Source organism: Vombatus ursinus, unplaced genomic scaffold, assembly GCF_900497805.2.
Source record: "Vombatus ursinus unplaced genomic scaffold, bare-nosed wombat genome assembly UNPS02014770.1, whole genome shotgun sequence".
NCBI lineage: Eukaryota > Metazoa > Chordata > Mammalia > Diprotodontia > Vombatidae > Vombatus > Vombatus ursinus.
This window is the reverse complement of record NW_020954548.1, coordinates 8220094-8238193: the sequence shown is the minus strand read 5'-3', so window position 1 is coordinate 8238193 and position 18100 is coordinate 8220094. Positions and strand designations below refer to the sequence as shown.

The 18100-nt window shown below is 40.3% G+C and overlaps 1 protein-coding gene across 2 annotated transcripts in view; it reads left to right on the top strand.

Moving 5' to 3' along the window:
• The first annotated feature begins 4917 nt into the window (after positions 1-4917).
• RAD23B (RAD23 homolog B, nucleotide excision repair protein) overlaps positions 4918-18100 on the top strand; it is a 106736-nt gene continuing 93553 nt past the window's right edge. For both annotated transcript variants that reach the window (XM_027863043.1, XM_027863041.1), the window contains exon 1: positions 4918-5327. In XM_027863043.1, the coding sequence (XP_027718844.1) occupies positions 5235-5327 (93 nt within the window). In that variant the 5' untranslated portion in view covers positions 4918-5234. The remainder of the gene's footprint in view (positions 5328-18100) is intronic.

Genomic DNA, 18100 nt, shown 5'->3' with positions numbered 1-18100 from the left:
AAGGCCCAGTGGTTCTTAGAGTATAGGAAAAAAGCAGAAGGCAATGCATCTTTTTAAATGTCATTTTCATTGATAAAATCATCTTGATTTCTGATGCTGAAACATTTGACAAAGCTAAGGACTTTGTGGGGGGGTACTCCCCCCCCACCCCCACCCCACCCCCAAGTTCTTTTGATGTTATAGCTATTGAGGAGGTTGGGTCAGCAGCATCTACAAAGGGAGTTGCCAGGTTTCACCTCCATAAGGCTTGTTTGCCTGGACTTTAGGAGAAGGGCTCTCGGTGGTGTAATATGAGGAGGGGGGGAAGGAGAACTGCTATTCTTGGGTGTCTCGGGCTTACTTGCTTTTTAGTGGTGTTGTTGCTGGTGATGGCAAAAATACTGGAACCCCTTCTCGTGGAATGTTTTGTTCTATGGTAGCTGCAGGAACAAGGCTGGAAGTGTAGGAAATACTGTTATTCCTGGGACTTTTGGGTTCCAGATCCTGAGCTGCCTCTACTAGGGTCTGAGAAGAGATGGTAGTCAAGGTGGTAGAAATGCTTTGACTCAGCCATCACACGCTGCCTGCCCCGTCACTGTACCTTGCTGAAGAAAAAGGAGAATGGTTAATTCCTGGCAAGAGCACTTTTACCATCAAATTTAGAATCAATTCTCAAATTTTACAGGTGAGGAAAGTGAGACCCAGAGAGGTTAAGTGACATGCCCAGAGTCACACAAAATAAGTAGTAAACCTGGGATCAAATCCAGATCTTCTGACTACAAATTCAATCATCTTTTTATTAGGTCATAATGCCAACTCCATCTTAACCAAGAGGTACTGTTAACATAGAGCACAGGAGGCAATCAATCAATATTTTTTCAAATGAATCAAGCTATTCATTTGAATAAAAGGATCTAATATGTATTTTAGTAGAAAAATATTATGTACAGAGACTTGGCACCAATCTAAAAATACAAGAATTCTGTGAGAATTCAGAATCACACATATATCAGATACAATTATAAACTTCAAAATTTTAGGGGGAGGATTACAGTTCAAGGGAAGAGTACAAACTTTACATGAATAAGTTACCAGTTAAATCCTTGCCATCTCAGAATCCTGAAAATCTGTTGTGAGTGAACTTAACAGTGTAGCTTAGGGAATGGAGAGTCAGGAAGATCTGGCTTTGAATCCTAACTTAAATACTTACTGACTGACCATGGGCAAAATCACTTAACTTCTTTAAATGTTCATTCTTCATGGGGATAATATAACCTTTAGTACCTATTTCATAGGGCTACTGTAAGGCTCCAATGAAATAATGTGCCCTAAGGTTTTACAAACATTAAAGCACCTTATATATGTCAGCTATTATGATCACTGAGCTAGATATCCCAGTATTAGCCAGTTTATGCATATGTAACCTTTGTATATTCATTCATCTATCTTCTGAGGTGTGTGTGTATAAATTTAGTTGCAAGAGAAAAATAGCTCCCAAATTTTTATTGGGTTCATGGGATTTACAGTTGCAAGAGACCTCAAAGATCGTCTAATCTCACCCACTCATTTTACATGAGTTTGTCTCTTGCAAACAATCGACTGCCCTGTGGACTTTTGTCCATAGAAATACCTGGCTTGTTACCAAGTATTTTTAAACAGCAGAGAACTTCAGTTTCTGCCTCTTGGTCTGATCAAACCACAAGAAAAAATTAAAGCCAAGCATTCCATGAACATTGCTCAAAACTGCCATTTATCCTTGCAGTTGTTAACAATATACTCCATAGAGTACAGCTCCCCCCAGCCCCACCCCCACCAAAGAAGCTATAGAACAAGAGAATTTGAAAGCTAGAAAGGGTCTTGGTGAAACTTTCATTTCCCCTAATTAATCCCTGATCCTATAACCCATAGAAGCTATTCTAAACTTTCTTCTTTACTCTGGCTTCCCATACCTTATACTTTCCACTACCCCCACCTTCTTGGCTAAAAACCATATCTCTCTTTACTGAGAAAATTATGACCAATCATCATAACTTCCCTTCTTTCTTCATCTCACAAACCTTTATTTTTGCCTCTTTTCCTCCAGTCTGATGAGCTTGTCTTCAGAAGCAGACTGTTCCCTCAACCACCCTAATCTTATTTCTCTTTCCTCTCCCTGTCCATTGGTTCTTTGACCACTGTCTTCGAACATACCCATCTTCATCATCCTTTATTTTTTGCTTGTTTGTTTTTGGTGAGAGCAATTGAGTTTAAGTGACTTGCCTAGTCACACAGCTAGTGAGGCCAAACTCAGGCCACTGTGCCACTTAGCCGCCCTTACATCATCCTTTTAAAAATCTTCATTAGACTCTAACATTCTCTCAAGTTATTATCCTAAATCTCTCCTTCCCTGTGCAGCCAAATTCCTAGAAAAAGTCGGCCCTCGTTTCCTCCCTTTCCTCTTGTCTCACTCTCTCCTTACACTTTTGTAGCCTAGCTTCTAACCTCATCACTCAGTTGAAACTGTTCTCTCATAAAATGTCAGCAATTTCTTAATTACCAAGTCTGATGATCTGTTCTCAGTCTTTATCAATACCATTTGAAATTGTTGAGTACTCTTTTTTCCTGAATAGTCTCTCCTCTTTGTGTTTCAAGAAACGATTCTCTCCTGGTTCTTCTACCTACCTGACCACTCTTTCAGTCTCCTTGGCTAGCTCATTCATATTACATCCCCTTACTGGCTCTATCCTGGGCTCATTTTTCTTCTCTTTCTCTACTCTCTCTAGTTAACCTGTATCAGTTCCCATGGGTTTAATTATATTTGTGCAAATGACTCACAGATCTATAAGTCCAGTCCCAATTTCTCCCCTGAGCTTCCATCCCAAATCACTCACTGACTATTGGATATTACAAACTGGATGTCCAAGAGACATCTCAAACTTAATATGTCTAAAATACAACTCATATCTTTTCTTTAAAAAGCAATTTTATCCCTCTTCTAAAACTCCCATATTTCTATTAAAAGTACCATCATTCTTCCAGTCTTCTAGGTTCCTAACCTCAGTGTTATTCCTGATTTGCGCACTCTCCTTCACCCCACACATTCATTTAGATGCCAAATCTTATTGATAATTCCACAACATCTCACGAAACTCCTTTTCTCTACTCAGATAGCCATCACACTAGATCAGGCCCTCATCACCTCTTGCCTAGACTATTGCAGTAATATCCTAATTGGTGCCCTCACTCCAGTCTACTACTCCAAATCTGTCTTCCACAAGAGCTTCCAAAGTGATTTTCCTTAAGCACAGATCTGATCTTACTGAAACTTCAGTGGTTGCATATATGCTGTAGGATCAAATATAAACTCCTCTGTTTGGCTTTTAAAGTCCTTCACAACCTGGCCCCAACTGATCTTTCTACCTTCACTATACATCACTTCTGTCTTACACTCTATAGTTCAGCCAAACTTGCCTTTTCTGTTCCTTATACAAGGCACTCCATTTCACCTCTCCACACCTGTTACTTGTTCTCCCCTACTCCTAAAATATACTCCCTCCTCACCTCTATCTCAAGGAATTTTTTTTATCTTCCTTCAAGATTCAAATCAAGGACCACCTTCAAAACCAAGCCTTTCCTGTGCTGGTGCCCTTCCTCTCTAAATAAGTTGTATTCATACTCTGCATTTATTTTGTATATGCTTAATTAGGTAATGCTGCATCATATTTAACCTCTCTGTATGTATTTTATATTTATGCCACATATATTCTTACATCTATTTGTCTCTCCTATTAGAATGTAGGCTCCTCAAGAGAAGGGATTATTTTGTTCCTTTTTAAAATATCCCCAAGTGCCTACCACAATGCCTGGCACAGAGCAAATGTTTAATACTTGTTTGAATAAAGACTACTTAGTTCTTTGCAGTTGTATCTCTAGCACCTAGGACAGTGGCTGGCACACAGTAGGTTCTTAATAAATGCTTGTTGACTGACTGATTATCTAAACTCATTTTTGAGATGAATAAACAGAGACTGAAAGGGTAAGGGGGAATTCCTGAGAAGTCAGATATCAACAAAATAGAAACAAAACTAGCTGCCCAGTCTGCCTTTGCCATTAATAGCTATGGGATCTTGGTTAAGCCACTTAACCCCCTCGGCCGGCTTCAATTTCCTCATTTGTAAAATGCTAGAAGTTGTATTTATACCACCTCTTTAATACTATCGTGAGATTCAATGAGCACATTTAGTAAATGCTTTAAAATACTATGTAGGTATAAGTTATCAATTTAGCCTGTATCTAACTTGTTTGTACATAGTTGTTTCCCGTTTTTGTAAATAGTTGTTTGCATGTTCTGTCCCCAGTGAGTCCGTGAGCTTTTCTTTGTATACCCAGCGTTTAACCAGTATCTGGCACATAGCGGGAGCTTAATTAAAGCTAGTTGATTAATTTCGAAAGGCTTGTGTGAGTTTCAGTAAAATGGAGGAGTGCGTAAAGAAGCTAGACTAGTCCAGTCTAACATTAATTTTAGCTCCAAACACGTCTACCACTCACACTAGGGAGGTAAATGCAATTCACTAGGAGGTAAATTGTGCAACCCAGACTGGGAGAGAGAGCGGGGTAGGCGAAAACAGGAGATACAAGTGACAAGGAAGAATCTGAAACTCCTTTAATATCCTGGCTTCAGGCACCACGCTTGCTCCAGGATAGCCCTCCCACTCGACTCCACCATTTCGTAGAGAAAGTCGGCGGAGCAGCGAAAAGCACAAGCAGCTCCGGACGTGGGGGGATCCAAAGCACGAGGTGCCAGCCCAGCAGCCAGAATTCCAGCAGCCGCTACTCCACCCCGCCCCCCATCTCCAGTCTCGGAACCTGCGTGAACGAGGACTACGTGCTGCGCGTGCGCATAATCCGCCCTCCTCCCCTGCGCCTGCGCGCTTCCCGACACCCCCCTCTTGACCCCTCCCCCAACTTCTTCGGGAGGGGGAGGGGGGGATGTCGAAGCGAGTCATGATGGTGGCAACCAGGCCCTGATGAACTAGCGGATTCACTCCCTGCCTCCCAGACCTGCCCGCAGCTTCTGAGGACGGACTCCCCTCTGGCCCCGTGCCTTGGGGAGAAGGCGATCGCGGCCGATCACGCCGGGGGAAAGCGACAGCGGGAGCGGCGGCGGCCCAGGCCCGGGGGAGAGGCCGCCCCGCAGGGTGAATGTGACCAACCCCACCAGCCACCCCGACCTCCCTCCCAGCGGGCCCGAGAGGCCGACCGAGCCCACAGCAACCATGGCGTCCGGGGGCGGCGGCGACACCATGCAGATCACTCTGAAGACCCTCCAGCAACAGACCTTCAAGATCGACATCAGCCCTGAGGAGACGGTACGGAGGGGAGGGCCGCCCGCGCGAGTGGGGGGAGGGGCAGGGAGCGCGCGGGCTCGGGCGGGGGCTGGGGCACGGGGGTGGGGTGGGGCGGGGAGGGGCGCGCGCGCCGCCTCCCGCTGGGGGAAGCCAGAGTTTTGAGGCGGGAGAGACTGGGCTGGCGGGCGCAGACCCTGGGCCATCCGCCTCCTCCCCTAACCCCTACCCCTGCGGATGGGAGGGGGCTCCTGCTGCTCTATCCGCGGGAAGCTGGGTGGTCGTCCCCTAGAGGGACGGGAAGGACTTGAGGGAGGGAAGTTGGGCTTCCCTAACCTTGTCTTAGCCCCTCGGGCGGTGTTAGACGCGCGGGGAGAGCGCCACGAGAGATTTAGGAGGGGCGGACGGGAGGAAGAACCGCGGCTGCGCGGAACTGGAGACTCCAAGGGAGCAGCAGGCGGTGGGCAATGCGGCCCGAGCCTGGGGGGTGGGGTGGGGTGGGGAGCAGAAGATTCAGAATTGCCATTGCGTGGGGGGCGGGCGGTTGCGGGGAGCAGGAATCCGTGCTAGAGTGACTCCAGTGACTCAGGGTTAGGACTAGAGAAGCGTCGGGAGTGAGGAGGGAGGAGGTGACCGACCGCGGGTTGGAACCTGGGGGCAGATGGCAGTGCTGAATCCGCTACTGGGGGGAGGGTGTGGAGAGTCGCCTGAGCCCTTGGTCTGCTCTGGGGGGAGGGGAGCCTAGGCAAGTCGAGTGCTTGGGGGTGGAGCCCGGAGGCTGTGGGAGTCCTCGGGGTGGGATTGGGAAGAAAGCTGTTACTGCTGCTGCTGCGGGAGGACCTGTTTGGGAGCTGGGCTATTGGAGGGTGGTAATGGAGACTTAGGAACCTGTTTAACTGGGATCGAGTTGCGGTGGCAATCAGAAGTTGGGAGAGAAGTGAGGAAGGTAGCTTTCTAGGCCCTAGGCCATGCAGCTGCTGTGTTTGCCACCTCCCTGCAGGTGTACATAGACAAGTAAAACACTCCTTGGGACCCACAAACCCGAGGGATGAGAACCTTAGTCCAATTCCTTGTATAATATGTGACTCTTTGTGAATATGTATCCTTTCTGAACCAGATACAAATTATACAAGTGTTCTTTGCTCTTGGGGCAGAGAGCCTCATGCTTCCAGGTCTTCCTACACATCTTGTAGGCCTGAATTCTGTAGGTAAAATCATAGAATATTAGAGCTTGAAGAGATCATTTGCACTATTTTACATCTGAGGTATGGAAGAGACAAAGTGAGTAATGGAAAATTCAGGACTAGGACCTTGGGTTTCCTGTGTTCCCACTCTACACTGCATCATACCACTTCTTTCTCATCTTCCCTTAGTTTTGAGGTTGTAGGTATACTAATTTTTCGAAGAACTTAAGCAGCATACGTCAGGAATAAACTAATCTGGCTAGCATTTGCACACTTTAGTACTATCAAAACTCACTGCAATAAGTTTCAGTACTTGTGACAAGCTAGGAGAGTTAAGGTGCATCCACTAAGCTGAGGTCACCACAAGTTTATTCAAAGTATCTGGAAGTCCTCAGAACATAGATTTACCAATTATGCTTTGGAATTGTCTATGCCAAAAGTGAAGCCTCCCTTGATTCATCCAGATGGAAGTGATTTCTTCCTATTTGATCGCATGGCAATTTTTACTCTTGTACTTAACATTCTAATTTGTATTTATTTATGCATATCTCTGCTTCTCTTGATTTGTAGGTTCCTTACTTTTAGATTGCCTCTTATTTATCTTTGTATCTTTGAATCTCCCTTAACATCTGACAGACCATAAACTTAATAAATGACTCAATGAATTGTGGTAGTCCTAATGTTAATGACAAAAATTATTTTTTCCCTAATGAAGAAAGTTGGTAATTTAATATGTACTTTTTATTAGCCACCCTTCTTGGTCCATGAGTAAGGACATTTAGTCATGCTTTACATATTTATTAAAATCCCATCTAAGCCCTCAAATGAGTGTATAAAAGCCTTGTTCAGTTGTGTCTGACTCTTCTGTGATCCTGATTGGGATTTTCTTGGCTCATTTTTCAGATGAGGAAACTGAGGCAAATAGGGTTATGTGATTTGCCCAGGGTCACCCAAATAGTAAGCATCTGAGGCCAGATTTGAACTCAAGAAGACTCATCTTTCAAACTGCAGGCCTGGCAGTCTATACATTGCTTCACTAGCTACCCCATATAAAAGTGTCTGGTTTAGGAATTCCTAATCTGGAGTTTTGACAATGTTTAATATGAATTTTGAATAGCAAATTTATTTTTAAAAAATTAACATCATTTTTGTGTTAAAAATTTTGTGTTTTCAAGTAGCTCAGATACAATGAATAGAGAGCACTTTGCCTGGAGCTGAGTTTAAATCAGACCTCAGACACTTAACTAGTTGTGTGAGCCTAGGCAAGTCATTTAACCTCAGTCTGCTTTAGTTTCCTCAACTGTAAAATGGGGAGGTAGGGGAACACCTAGCTCTCAGGGTGGTTGTGAGGGTCAAATGAGGTTGTATTTGTAAAGTGCTTACTATAGTGCTAAGTGCTTAATAAATGCTTGTTCCTTTCCCTGGTTCCCCATTGGAATAATTACTGACTCCCTGTTATAAAGTTGGGAATCACTTAAAATCTCCTTGGATTGTTTCTTTATTTACTAACAGTTAGAAAAACTATTTTTTTGTGTGTTGATATGAACAAAATCAATTCAACAAATATTTTATGAAGTCTGTTTTGAATGTAGAGTACTAGGTTAGGAGCTTGGGTGAGAAAATTTAGGTGTGATCTCAGTACTCATAGAGGTTGTAGTTTAGTAGAGGGGATATTAAAAATTAAAGTAACTTTATAATGTAAGTGAAAGGTGCAAAGTTCTTTTTTAAATATGAGAGACTGATAACGTTTTATGGAGAATGCAGTATTTGATAGATGCTTTAAAACAGTGCTGTCAAACTCAAATAGAAAGGGATCCCTGCAACTGCATGTTGATTTAGAAAACCACAAATGAACATTATCTACATTTTATTGTGTTTTTTAGTTTCTATTCTTTGTGAAAGGAAATCAGTTCTAGAGTTTACCATGCATATCTGTTTAACATTATACTTATCTAACCCCAAATTCCCTATGCAGTATGTAAGCCTTAAGCCTTCAACACTTGGAGTGGACCTGAACCATATTAAAATGTATTGGGAAATACTTAACAAAAATAAATAAAAATACAATAGAATATAGATAATGTTAATATATGGTTTTTAAAGTAGTATATAGTATACAGCCAGTAGGGATGCAGATCTTGTAATGGCCAGTTTCTATTTGAGTTTGACACTACTATAAAGGATATATAGTCATTCAGTATGTTGAGGGTGGTTGGAGGACATTCCAAGATTGGAAATATCTTGACATGTTACACTATTTCTCTTAATACCATGCAACTGGTATCACTTGCTTATGTCTCTAATTCTTCCTACGTTATCTGTGTCAACTTTAAATGTTTTCATATACATTATTTCACACAGTCTAAATCAGGGGTGGGGAACCTGTGGTCCTCTAAGTCCTCAAGTGCAGACCTTTGAATCCAAACTTCACAGAACAAATCCCTTTAATAAAAGGATTTTTTCTATAAAACTTGAACTCAGTCAGAAGGCCACACCTAAGGACCTAAATGGCTGCAGGTTCCCCAATGATGACTTACTGAATCAGTAGATCCAGATATTTAATGTTGACTTTAGCCAGTTAAATATGTTGTCTCTAGTTTTTGGCATTAAATATTATAAAAGTTTGGGGTTTGGATTTCTTAAACCACTTTAGCTCTAGCTTTTAAATTACAAAGGGAAATAGTGTACCTTTTCTGTATCCCTTATCTTTCTCCTCAGTGCTTCACTTTTGTTCAAAATGTGCCATGTAGTGCCCCCTCACCCTGCATCCTCTGATTGATTGTTCAGTACCTACATATCATTTAAAGCAATTCTTAGAAGCTCGCCTAGCTTGTAAGAAAGAGCACTCAGTTTGGAGTTAAGGTGAGACTAATTTTTAATTTTTGGTTTAGACGTTTACTAGTTGTATGACCTGGGGAAAAATCACTTCACCACTCTGAACCTCAGTTTCTTCATCTGTAAAAGGGGGGAAATACTTTCAGTAACTATTTTTGTGAGGAAAGTGCTTTGAGAGTTGTACTCTATAAAAGTTATACAAGTAATTTAGGTCATTTCCTAAAAACTAAAATAGGATAAGTGAAATTTTTCTTTCAGCTAGTTCGTCTAAATATTGCAAAGGGTCATCTGTAGCCCTTTTGGTAAGAAACATTTAACTTGTCAGTCCAGGATGAGAAATGAAGGTTACTCGCCTCTATTAAACCTAACATTTTAGAAGTATACCTTGTAACTGTGGATACACCACTTACTTCCGGTGTGACCTTGAGCAAGTCACTTAGCTATTTTAGGCCTAACCGCGCTTTAAAATGAAGCTGTTGCACCAGTCCCTTAAGGGCTCTAAATCTGTGATCATGATTTAAATGATTTTACTTGTTAGCAATGTTTTTCACTATGTTAATAATGTGTATTCTCAATTATACAAAGGTTTTTAGTACACAACAGTGACAAATTGGCTTTTTGAACACGAGTGATCGTTGTACAGTTAGTATGTGTGTTGCATCTTCCAGAAATTTTGAGTTGAAGTTGTAAGGTAATAGAATTAACCTTCATACCACAAGAAGTGTTACTTCCTGCTCTAGGCACAATAATCAAATCAACATACTGCCATTGCTTAGTTTAAAAAAAGAGTTTATTGATTCATTTTGTATTTACATTTACATTTCAGAGTCTTTATGAAAAAAATGTATATCTCTACCTACTTTTATTGACAAAAAAGAGAAGTAACAGGTTAATGAGTTGAGAATGCCACTAAAAATACTTTTTTTTTTTTGGTTCAGTCATTTCAGTTGTGTCTGACTCTTTGTGACCCCATTTGGGATTTTCTTCGCAGAGATACTGGACTGATTTACCATTTCCTTCTCCAGCTCATTTAACAGATGAGGAAACTGAGGCACATAGGCTGAAATGACTTGCTCAGGGTCACACAGCTAGTACGTGTCTGAGGTCACATTTGAACTCAGGAAGATAGTCTTCCTGACTCCAGGCCTGTCACTCTATCTGTGGTACCTTCTACCTGCCTGGGGGGGAGGGGGAATCTCAAATTAAATACCAAAATAGAAATCCTGAAGATTCAAGAAAAAATTAAAATTGAAAACCAAAAAAAATTAATAGCTCCTTTTTTTTTTCTTACAATCTGGTTTAAAAGATTAGTTAAGTTTGTTTCAAAAAGAAAGTGGAAAACTAAATTACCAAAATGAAAGAAAAAAAGAACTTAAAACAAATGAAGAAGTAACGGGTAGCATTAGAAACTATTTTACCCAATTATATGCTAACAAAACCAACAACTTAACTGTTTTTGCTTCTAGAAAGAACAGGTCAATTGGCAGGCCTTTGTGGATGAACAACTCTTTTGACTTCTCAAATCAAAACTTCCTCACCTGGCCACTATTCCTCTATGACATATGTATTGTTTTTCCATATTAGAATATAAGTTTCTTGAGGGCAGCAACTGACTTTGTATTCCCAGTACCCTGGATGTGTTATATAAATAGTAATTGCTTAATAAATGCTTTTTCTTTCATTTACTCATCCTCCAGTGTGAACGAGGAACTCAGCTAGGTGCTAAGGGAGATACAAAAGTCTCAGTTCTTAGTTTACAGTTTAATAGAGGAAATAAGTTGCACATAATTTTTAAAATATACATATAAACGTAAAAAAGGCACGAACTGCTCTGAGGTGTCATAAAATCATCAGTTGAGGGAACCAGACTAAGAAAAGCACGTAGTGGGAATTGCTTAAACTTGAGAATAACAACCCCTGGAGAATCAAGACAGTAATAAGTAATTGAGGGTGAAAAGTGGTGATTGCTTTGCTCAAATGGCTGACTTTTAATCTAATTTGAGCATAGGCTGAGTGGGAAGCAAGTGCATTCACTTATACTTTGTACTATCCCCTCAAGCTATCCTGGTGTATCTTTCCTTAATTTCACATCCTGTCTCCTGTTTTTTTCATATCCTGTTTTTGTTTTTTTGGTGAGGCATTTGGGGGTAAGTGACTTGGCCCAGGATCACACAGCTAGTAGGAGTCAAGTGTCTGAAGTTAGAGTTGAACTCGGGCCCTCCGGACTGCAGGGCCGGTACTCTCTCCACTAAGCCACCTAGCTGCTTCTGGAAACAGTTTTCTACACTAGTTAACTCCACTTCCTGATCTGGCTTCTGATCAGATCACTCAACTGAAATCTCTTCAAGTTTACCTGAGATCTCATTTTCCCTAAATCTGGCTTTCTAGCCCTTATTATTCTTTATTTCTCTGCAGCATTTAACACTTGACCACCCTTTCCTCCTGTATACTTTGTCCTTTTGGCGATTTTGTGACATTAATTTAACTTGGTTTTCCTCCTGCCTGTCTGATCTTTCAGCCTTCTTTGCTGGTCTGTATCTGTGTCCTTCCCTGTAACTCTGGGAGTTCCTCCAAGACACTGTCCTAGGCTGTCTCTCTGTCTCTCTATAGTCTTCTTTTGGTGATCTCGTCACTTCCATGGATCAGATTGTCATCTATGAAGTTTATTAACCAATTTACATATTAAGCTTATTTTTCTGCTGAACTCCAGTCTCATATTACATAAATGACTAGTAGATAGGATGTCCCATAGGCATCTCAACTTTTTCCCTAAACCCAACCCTCTTCCAAAATTATCTGTCAAGAGTATCACCATCCTTCCAGTCCTCCAGGTTCTCAACCTCAGGTAGACTCATTCTCCCTTGTCCTCACGTAAACCATCTTGCCAAGTTTTTTGATTCTGCCTCCATATCTCTTGTGTCTGTCCCCCTTTCTCCACTTATATCGACACAGTTCTAATTCAAGCCCTTATCATTGTTTGCTTCATCTATTGTAATAGCTTCCTAATTGTCTGTTTCAGTCTCTTCAGTTCTTCATGACCCCATTTGAAGTTTCTTGGCAAAGACACTGGAGTGGTTTGCCATTTTCTTCTCCAGCTTATTTTACAGATGAGAACTGAGGTAAACAGGGTTAAGTGCCTTGGCCAGGGTCACACAGCTTAGTAAGTAAGCTAAGCTAAGCAAGCATTTGAACTCAGGTCCTCATGACTCCAGGCCCAACACTCTATCCACTTTACTACCTAGTTGCCTCCCTAATTGTCTTATGTTCCTCAATTCTCAACTCTCCAAAGAACCCTCCACATGGTTGCTGAAATAATTGTCCTGGTCTGTGTATCACTCCCCTGTTTAGTAAACTCTAGTAGCACTACCTCTAGAATCAAATACAAATTACTCTGCCTTTCATGTAAAACTCTCACATCCTGCCTTTTGGGTTTATTACACATTACTTTCCTACACATTTTTCATACTAGCCAAACTGGCCTTGCCACAACATAACCTTTGCCTTGCTAGCCTATTCTCTGTGGTTTCTTTCATTTCTTTCAAAGCTCAACTTAGTGAGGCCTTTTGTGATTTCCCCTGGTGCTAGTGTCTACCCTAACCACTACCCTTCCAAGTTACATTGTATTTGATTCATATGTGTATTTTTGTATCTGTATGCCCACAGGTCCTTTTCTCACTCTGCCCCCTTCTGCTTCCTTTTATGTGTTGTCTTCTTCCATTTAGAAGAATGTAGATGCCTTGACTACAGGAACTTCTTGTTTTTTGCTTGTGTTTGTATTCTCAACAATTAGCATAATACATGTAAGCATTTAATAAATGTTTGTTATCTTGATGTAATGTCATATGTCTCTCACTCTGTGGCCCATCCCTGCCAATAGAATGTAGGCTTCTTGAGTGCATCTGTGTGACCTTGAGCAAGTCATTTAACCTTTCTGGGTCCCAGTTTCTTACTCTATAAAATGAGGGGATTGGACAATGTTTGTTGATTGATTAAAGTAAAACCAGAATTCGTGTGTTGGACAAGGACAGGGGTGGGGAAATGGGGAGGAGTCCAGGGGTTGAGATTGATGATCAGATTCAGGTAGGGCAGGTGATTGTGTTGCTTGATTAGTCTAGTAGAAGGAGGTAAAAGATTTGGATTCAGGCTCTATACCTCAAGTTTCCTTATCTTTAAAATGAGTAGGATAATAATCGTACTGCCTACCTTACAAAGATGTTTTCAGGAAAAAATTACTTTTATAAACATTTAAAAATAATACAAATATAAGTGGTTATAAGGGGAATTTCAAAATTAGCATTCCTTACCCTGGTGCTAGATATGTGATTAAGTAGAATTTATCAAGGATGAGAACAGTCTTTAAGAAAAATGAGAGAATGTTCTATTACAGGGTTTCTTAACCTGGGGTCCACAGACTCCCTCATAAATTTGGCAATTAAGAGATCATTGGTACCTTTGGAAGTCAAACTTTTCAGAGGGTTTGGAAGAAAATAAGAGGTGAAGGCTTCAATTTTAAGTGAATTTCTCTAGTAATTTAGCTACAAAAAGGAGAGATAAAACAATAGTTATTGAGAATGGTAAAGTCAATTGAGGTTTTTTTGTTATTGCTTTTTGGGGGGTTGGGGTGGGATGGAGAATGGGGGAGATATGGCCATGATTGTAGGCAGCAGGAAAACAGCCAGCATTCAGGGAAAAATTGAAGATGAGTAAGAGAATGGGGATGATAAAGCAATCTGCTGGAGAAGGCAGGATGGTGTAGGATCAAAGATTAACATAGAGTGGTTTGCCTTGGCAACTTCTTCATGTAAAGAGTTGAAGGCAGAAATAGTATGGAAAAATATTTGAGTGATTGGGGTGATGAGAGAGAGCTTAGCACATGTCTTTAACTTTTTTTGTGAAACATGAGGCAGGGTTCTCACCTGAGAAGGTTTGGGGAAGGATAAAAAAGTTGGAAATAGCCATTGTGATGAGTGGGATAGTGCATAGATAGGGAGGTATAAAATAATTGCCTTGCTGTATGGAGGGCCCATTTCAGATTACGTAAGATAGAATTTGTGTTGGACCCAGCAAGCATGGTTTTGTGATTGTCCCCCAGATTCATTCATTTGATATCATGTGAATTAGGAGCAAAGACAGTGTATGGTGGGGATAATCCAAGGCTTGGACTTGGCAAACCATATTAGTGATGGGAAGATGGGGAAAGGGATTCAAGTATAGAGGATAGTGTGTGTACTTGAACTGATTCAACGAAGAGTTAGGATAGGGAAGGGAGGGAGTATTTGTAGCCAGTCAAGGGTGATGGCCTGGGAGAAAAAGAACTAAAGGGTGGAGGGATTGGAAGTCACAGTTAGGATGAAGATCAGGGTTAGGAGCCGTCAGCAAAAGGAAATCGAGAATTCTAAAAGATCAAGTAAAGAAATTTCAAAGTTCATGGAACTTGGAAATGGACCACTTTTGTTTGAGACAGCAAGAAGTGTGCATCCTAGGGTACTAAAAAAACTGACAGATGTGATTGCTGAGACACTATTGAGCTTTAAAAGATCGTGTAAGAGGCATACTGCAGGACGAGAACAAACATGACCCAATTTAATTGTTTCCCAAGAAAGTATGGTAAGAGTACAATCTGTAGATTATGATATTTAACCTTTAATTCCTGAGATAATTTTAGAGTGTAGTTTTAAATTTTAAGAACTTGACATTCATCAACAAACACAATTTGTAAAAAGGCATGAGGATTATATATGAAACTACAAAACTATTACACATAGCTTATGTCTTTTTAAAGACATAATTTAATATAGTACTTTGAAAAATGTTGCTTTTTCTTTTTTGGTCTGGAGGTTTATTGTTACTATCCTGCCTCTGCCCATCCCCACTTGCTGAAGAAAAGCCCTGTTTTTTAGCAAAATATCCACACGTCGCCTGAGTCTTTAAAAAAAAAAAAATTCTACCCTGAGTCCTTGTCCCTGTCAAAGGGGAAGCATGATTCATCATAGGTCTTCCAGAGTTATGGTTGGTCATTGCATATGATCATAGTTCTTAAGTCTTTCAAAATCAATTTCCTTTACAATATTGTAGTCACATCAGTTCATTTAAGTAGCCCCAGGTTTCTACAAATCTGTCCCTTTCAGAATTTTTTCATAATTCTGAGATCTAGATATTCAGCCCTAGTCATTCTCTGGAGATACAGTTGCAAATGCCCAATTACATTTTGTAAATCTTGAACTGGATACAACTCATTCATCATGTTCAAAACAAACCTCATTATCTTTCCCTAAAAACACTTCCCTCCTTCCAAACTTCCCTGTTGCTATTAGTGACACCACCATCTTCCCAATCGTATATATGCCAGGCTTGCAACCTAGGTATCATTTTCTATTTCTCATGTACTCTTGTCTCCCCCAGTATCCAGTCAGTTGTGTAGTCCTCTTGTTTGTATCATCTCTCCTTTGATGGAACTTGAAACCTCAGTATCATTCATAATTCCTCACTCACACCACTTATTCAACCTGTTTCCAACTTGTCATTTCTACTTTAACACCATCTCTCACAGTTTGTTCTCTTCACTCACATAGCCAACATTCTCATTCATGTCCCCATCACCTTTCACCTGGACTACCGCAACAACCCTTTACTAGTCTTCCTGCCCCAAGTCAGATTTCCTATTCAGTCCATTTTCCACTTCCATTGCCAAAGTGATTTTTCTAAAGTATGTTCATAACTTGGCCATTTTCTACCTCTCTAGTCTTCTTACATGTTATTGTTCCTTTTTGTGAACTCTGCAATATAGCTACTCTGTCCTAATTGCTGTTACTTGGATGCAGTACTCCATTCCCACCTCCATACCTTTTCGCTGCCCTGTCTCCCCTTCCTGAACAACTCTGTCTCATGACTTCCTAATTTATTTAAGTCAGCTCAAATTCCACCTTTTACAGGAGGCCTTTTTTGATCCCCTCAGCTGCTAGTGCTTTCTCCTCTGAGATTATCTTCCATTTATTTTGTAAATATCAAGAAGGTACATGGTTATTTGTTATTTTTCCCATTAAAATCTGAGCTCCTTGAGAACAAGGAACCTCTTTTCCTTTTTTCTTTGCTTTCTTTGTGTCCTTGGTGCTTAGTACTGTGCCTGGTACATGAAATGCTTAATAAAGGTTTGTTGAGTGTTGACTGACAGCTATAACAAAAGGTGGCTACTAGAAATATTTTTGTGCGTTTGGGTCATTTTCCTCTGTCTTTGACCTCTTGGGGTATATATTTCTAATAGAAGTGTCATGAGTCAAAGAGTATGAACAGTTTAGTGACTTTTGGGTTATAATTCCAAATTGCTTTCTGAATGGCTCTACCCATGCCTGTTCTCTCATTGGTTCTTCATCAATTAGCATTTTCCTTTTTTGTCATTTTTGTGTACCTGATTGGTATGAAGTGGAACCTTAAAGTTTTGATTTACGTTTCTTTTTTAGTGATACGGAGCCTTTTTTTATATTGTTGATAGTTTTCTTTGAGGATTGCCTGTTGGAATTCTTTGACCATATACCTATTGAAAAATGATATTTGTGTATTTGCAGCAATTCCCTATATGTCTTGAATGAAACCTTAGAGACATTTGCTTCAGTTATTTTTCCCCAGTTACCTTCTAATTTGAACTGCATTATTTGTGAAAGAATTTTTCAATGTAATATAATCAAGGGACAGCTAGGTGGCGCAGTGGATAGAGCACTGGCCCTGGAGTCAGGAGGACCTGAGTTCAAATTTGGTCTCAGACACTTGACAGTTACTAGCTGTGTGACCCTGAGCAAGTCACTTAACCCCATTGCCTAGCCCCCCCCCAAAAAGTAATGTAATCAAAATTGTCCATTTGTATACTTTGATCTTATCCCATGTTCAGCAATAAACATTCTCTTTCCTTAATTGTTAAAGGTTGTTTCCTACCCTCCTCTAATTTTTTTATATTTATACCTTTTATACTATATGTCTGTAGCCATACCTTTTATATCTAGGTCATGTGTCCATTTAGAGGTGGGTTGGTTTTTTTTGTTTGTTTTTTGGTTTTTTTTTTTGGTGGTATATGCCAGACTATTTTCCATCTTTTCTAATTTTTGCCAAATAGCGGATCCTTTCCCTAGTAGTTGGAAGGTCTTTTGCTTCTGGATGTTGTCACTAATCAACCTTTCTGCTTTTTAATTAGAGCCAAGTAGTATTGATTATTGCTTGATGGTGTAGCTTGAGATTCGGTGCCATTTCTTCCTTCTCACTCTTTTCTTACTACTTTGTTTCATTATTTTCTCTGAAATTCTTGACCTTTTGCTCCTTTGTATGAATTTTAATATTTTTTTTTCTTGGTCCTATAAAGTAAATAACTATTTAGTAGTTTGGTATGGGACTGAATCTGTCAATTTCGGTGGTAGTATCTATTTTGTAGGCATGGCCAACCATGAGTAATTAATCTCCAGTTATTTAACTTTATTTCTGTAAAGAATGTTTTATGTTATATTCATATAATTCTTAGATATGCCCTGCTAAGTGGACTCCCCAGTGCCGTATACATTCTATAGTTATTTCAATGGAATTTATCTTTATGTCTCTTCTTGCTGATTTTGTTAGTAATATACTGAAAGACTGATTTATATGAATTTCTTTCCTCAGACTCAGAAGTTACCTGGAATGTATTTTTATTGTTTTTGTTTATTTATTCATTCATTTATTGGTCCAGAGTCTGGATAGGGACATGAGAGAGAAGTAAGCTGTACCTGGCCCCAGGCACTTCATCATATGAAGGTTCTG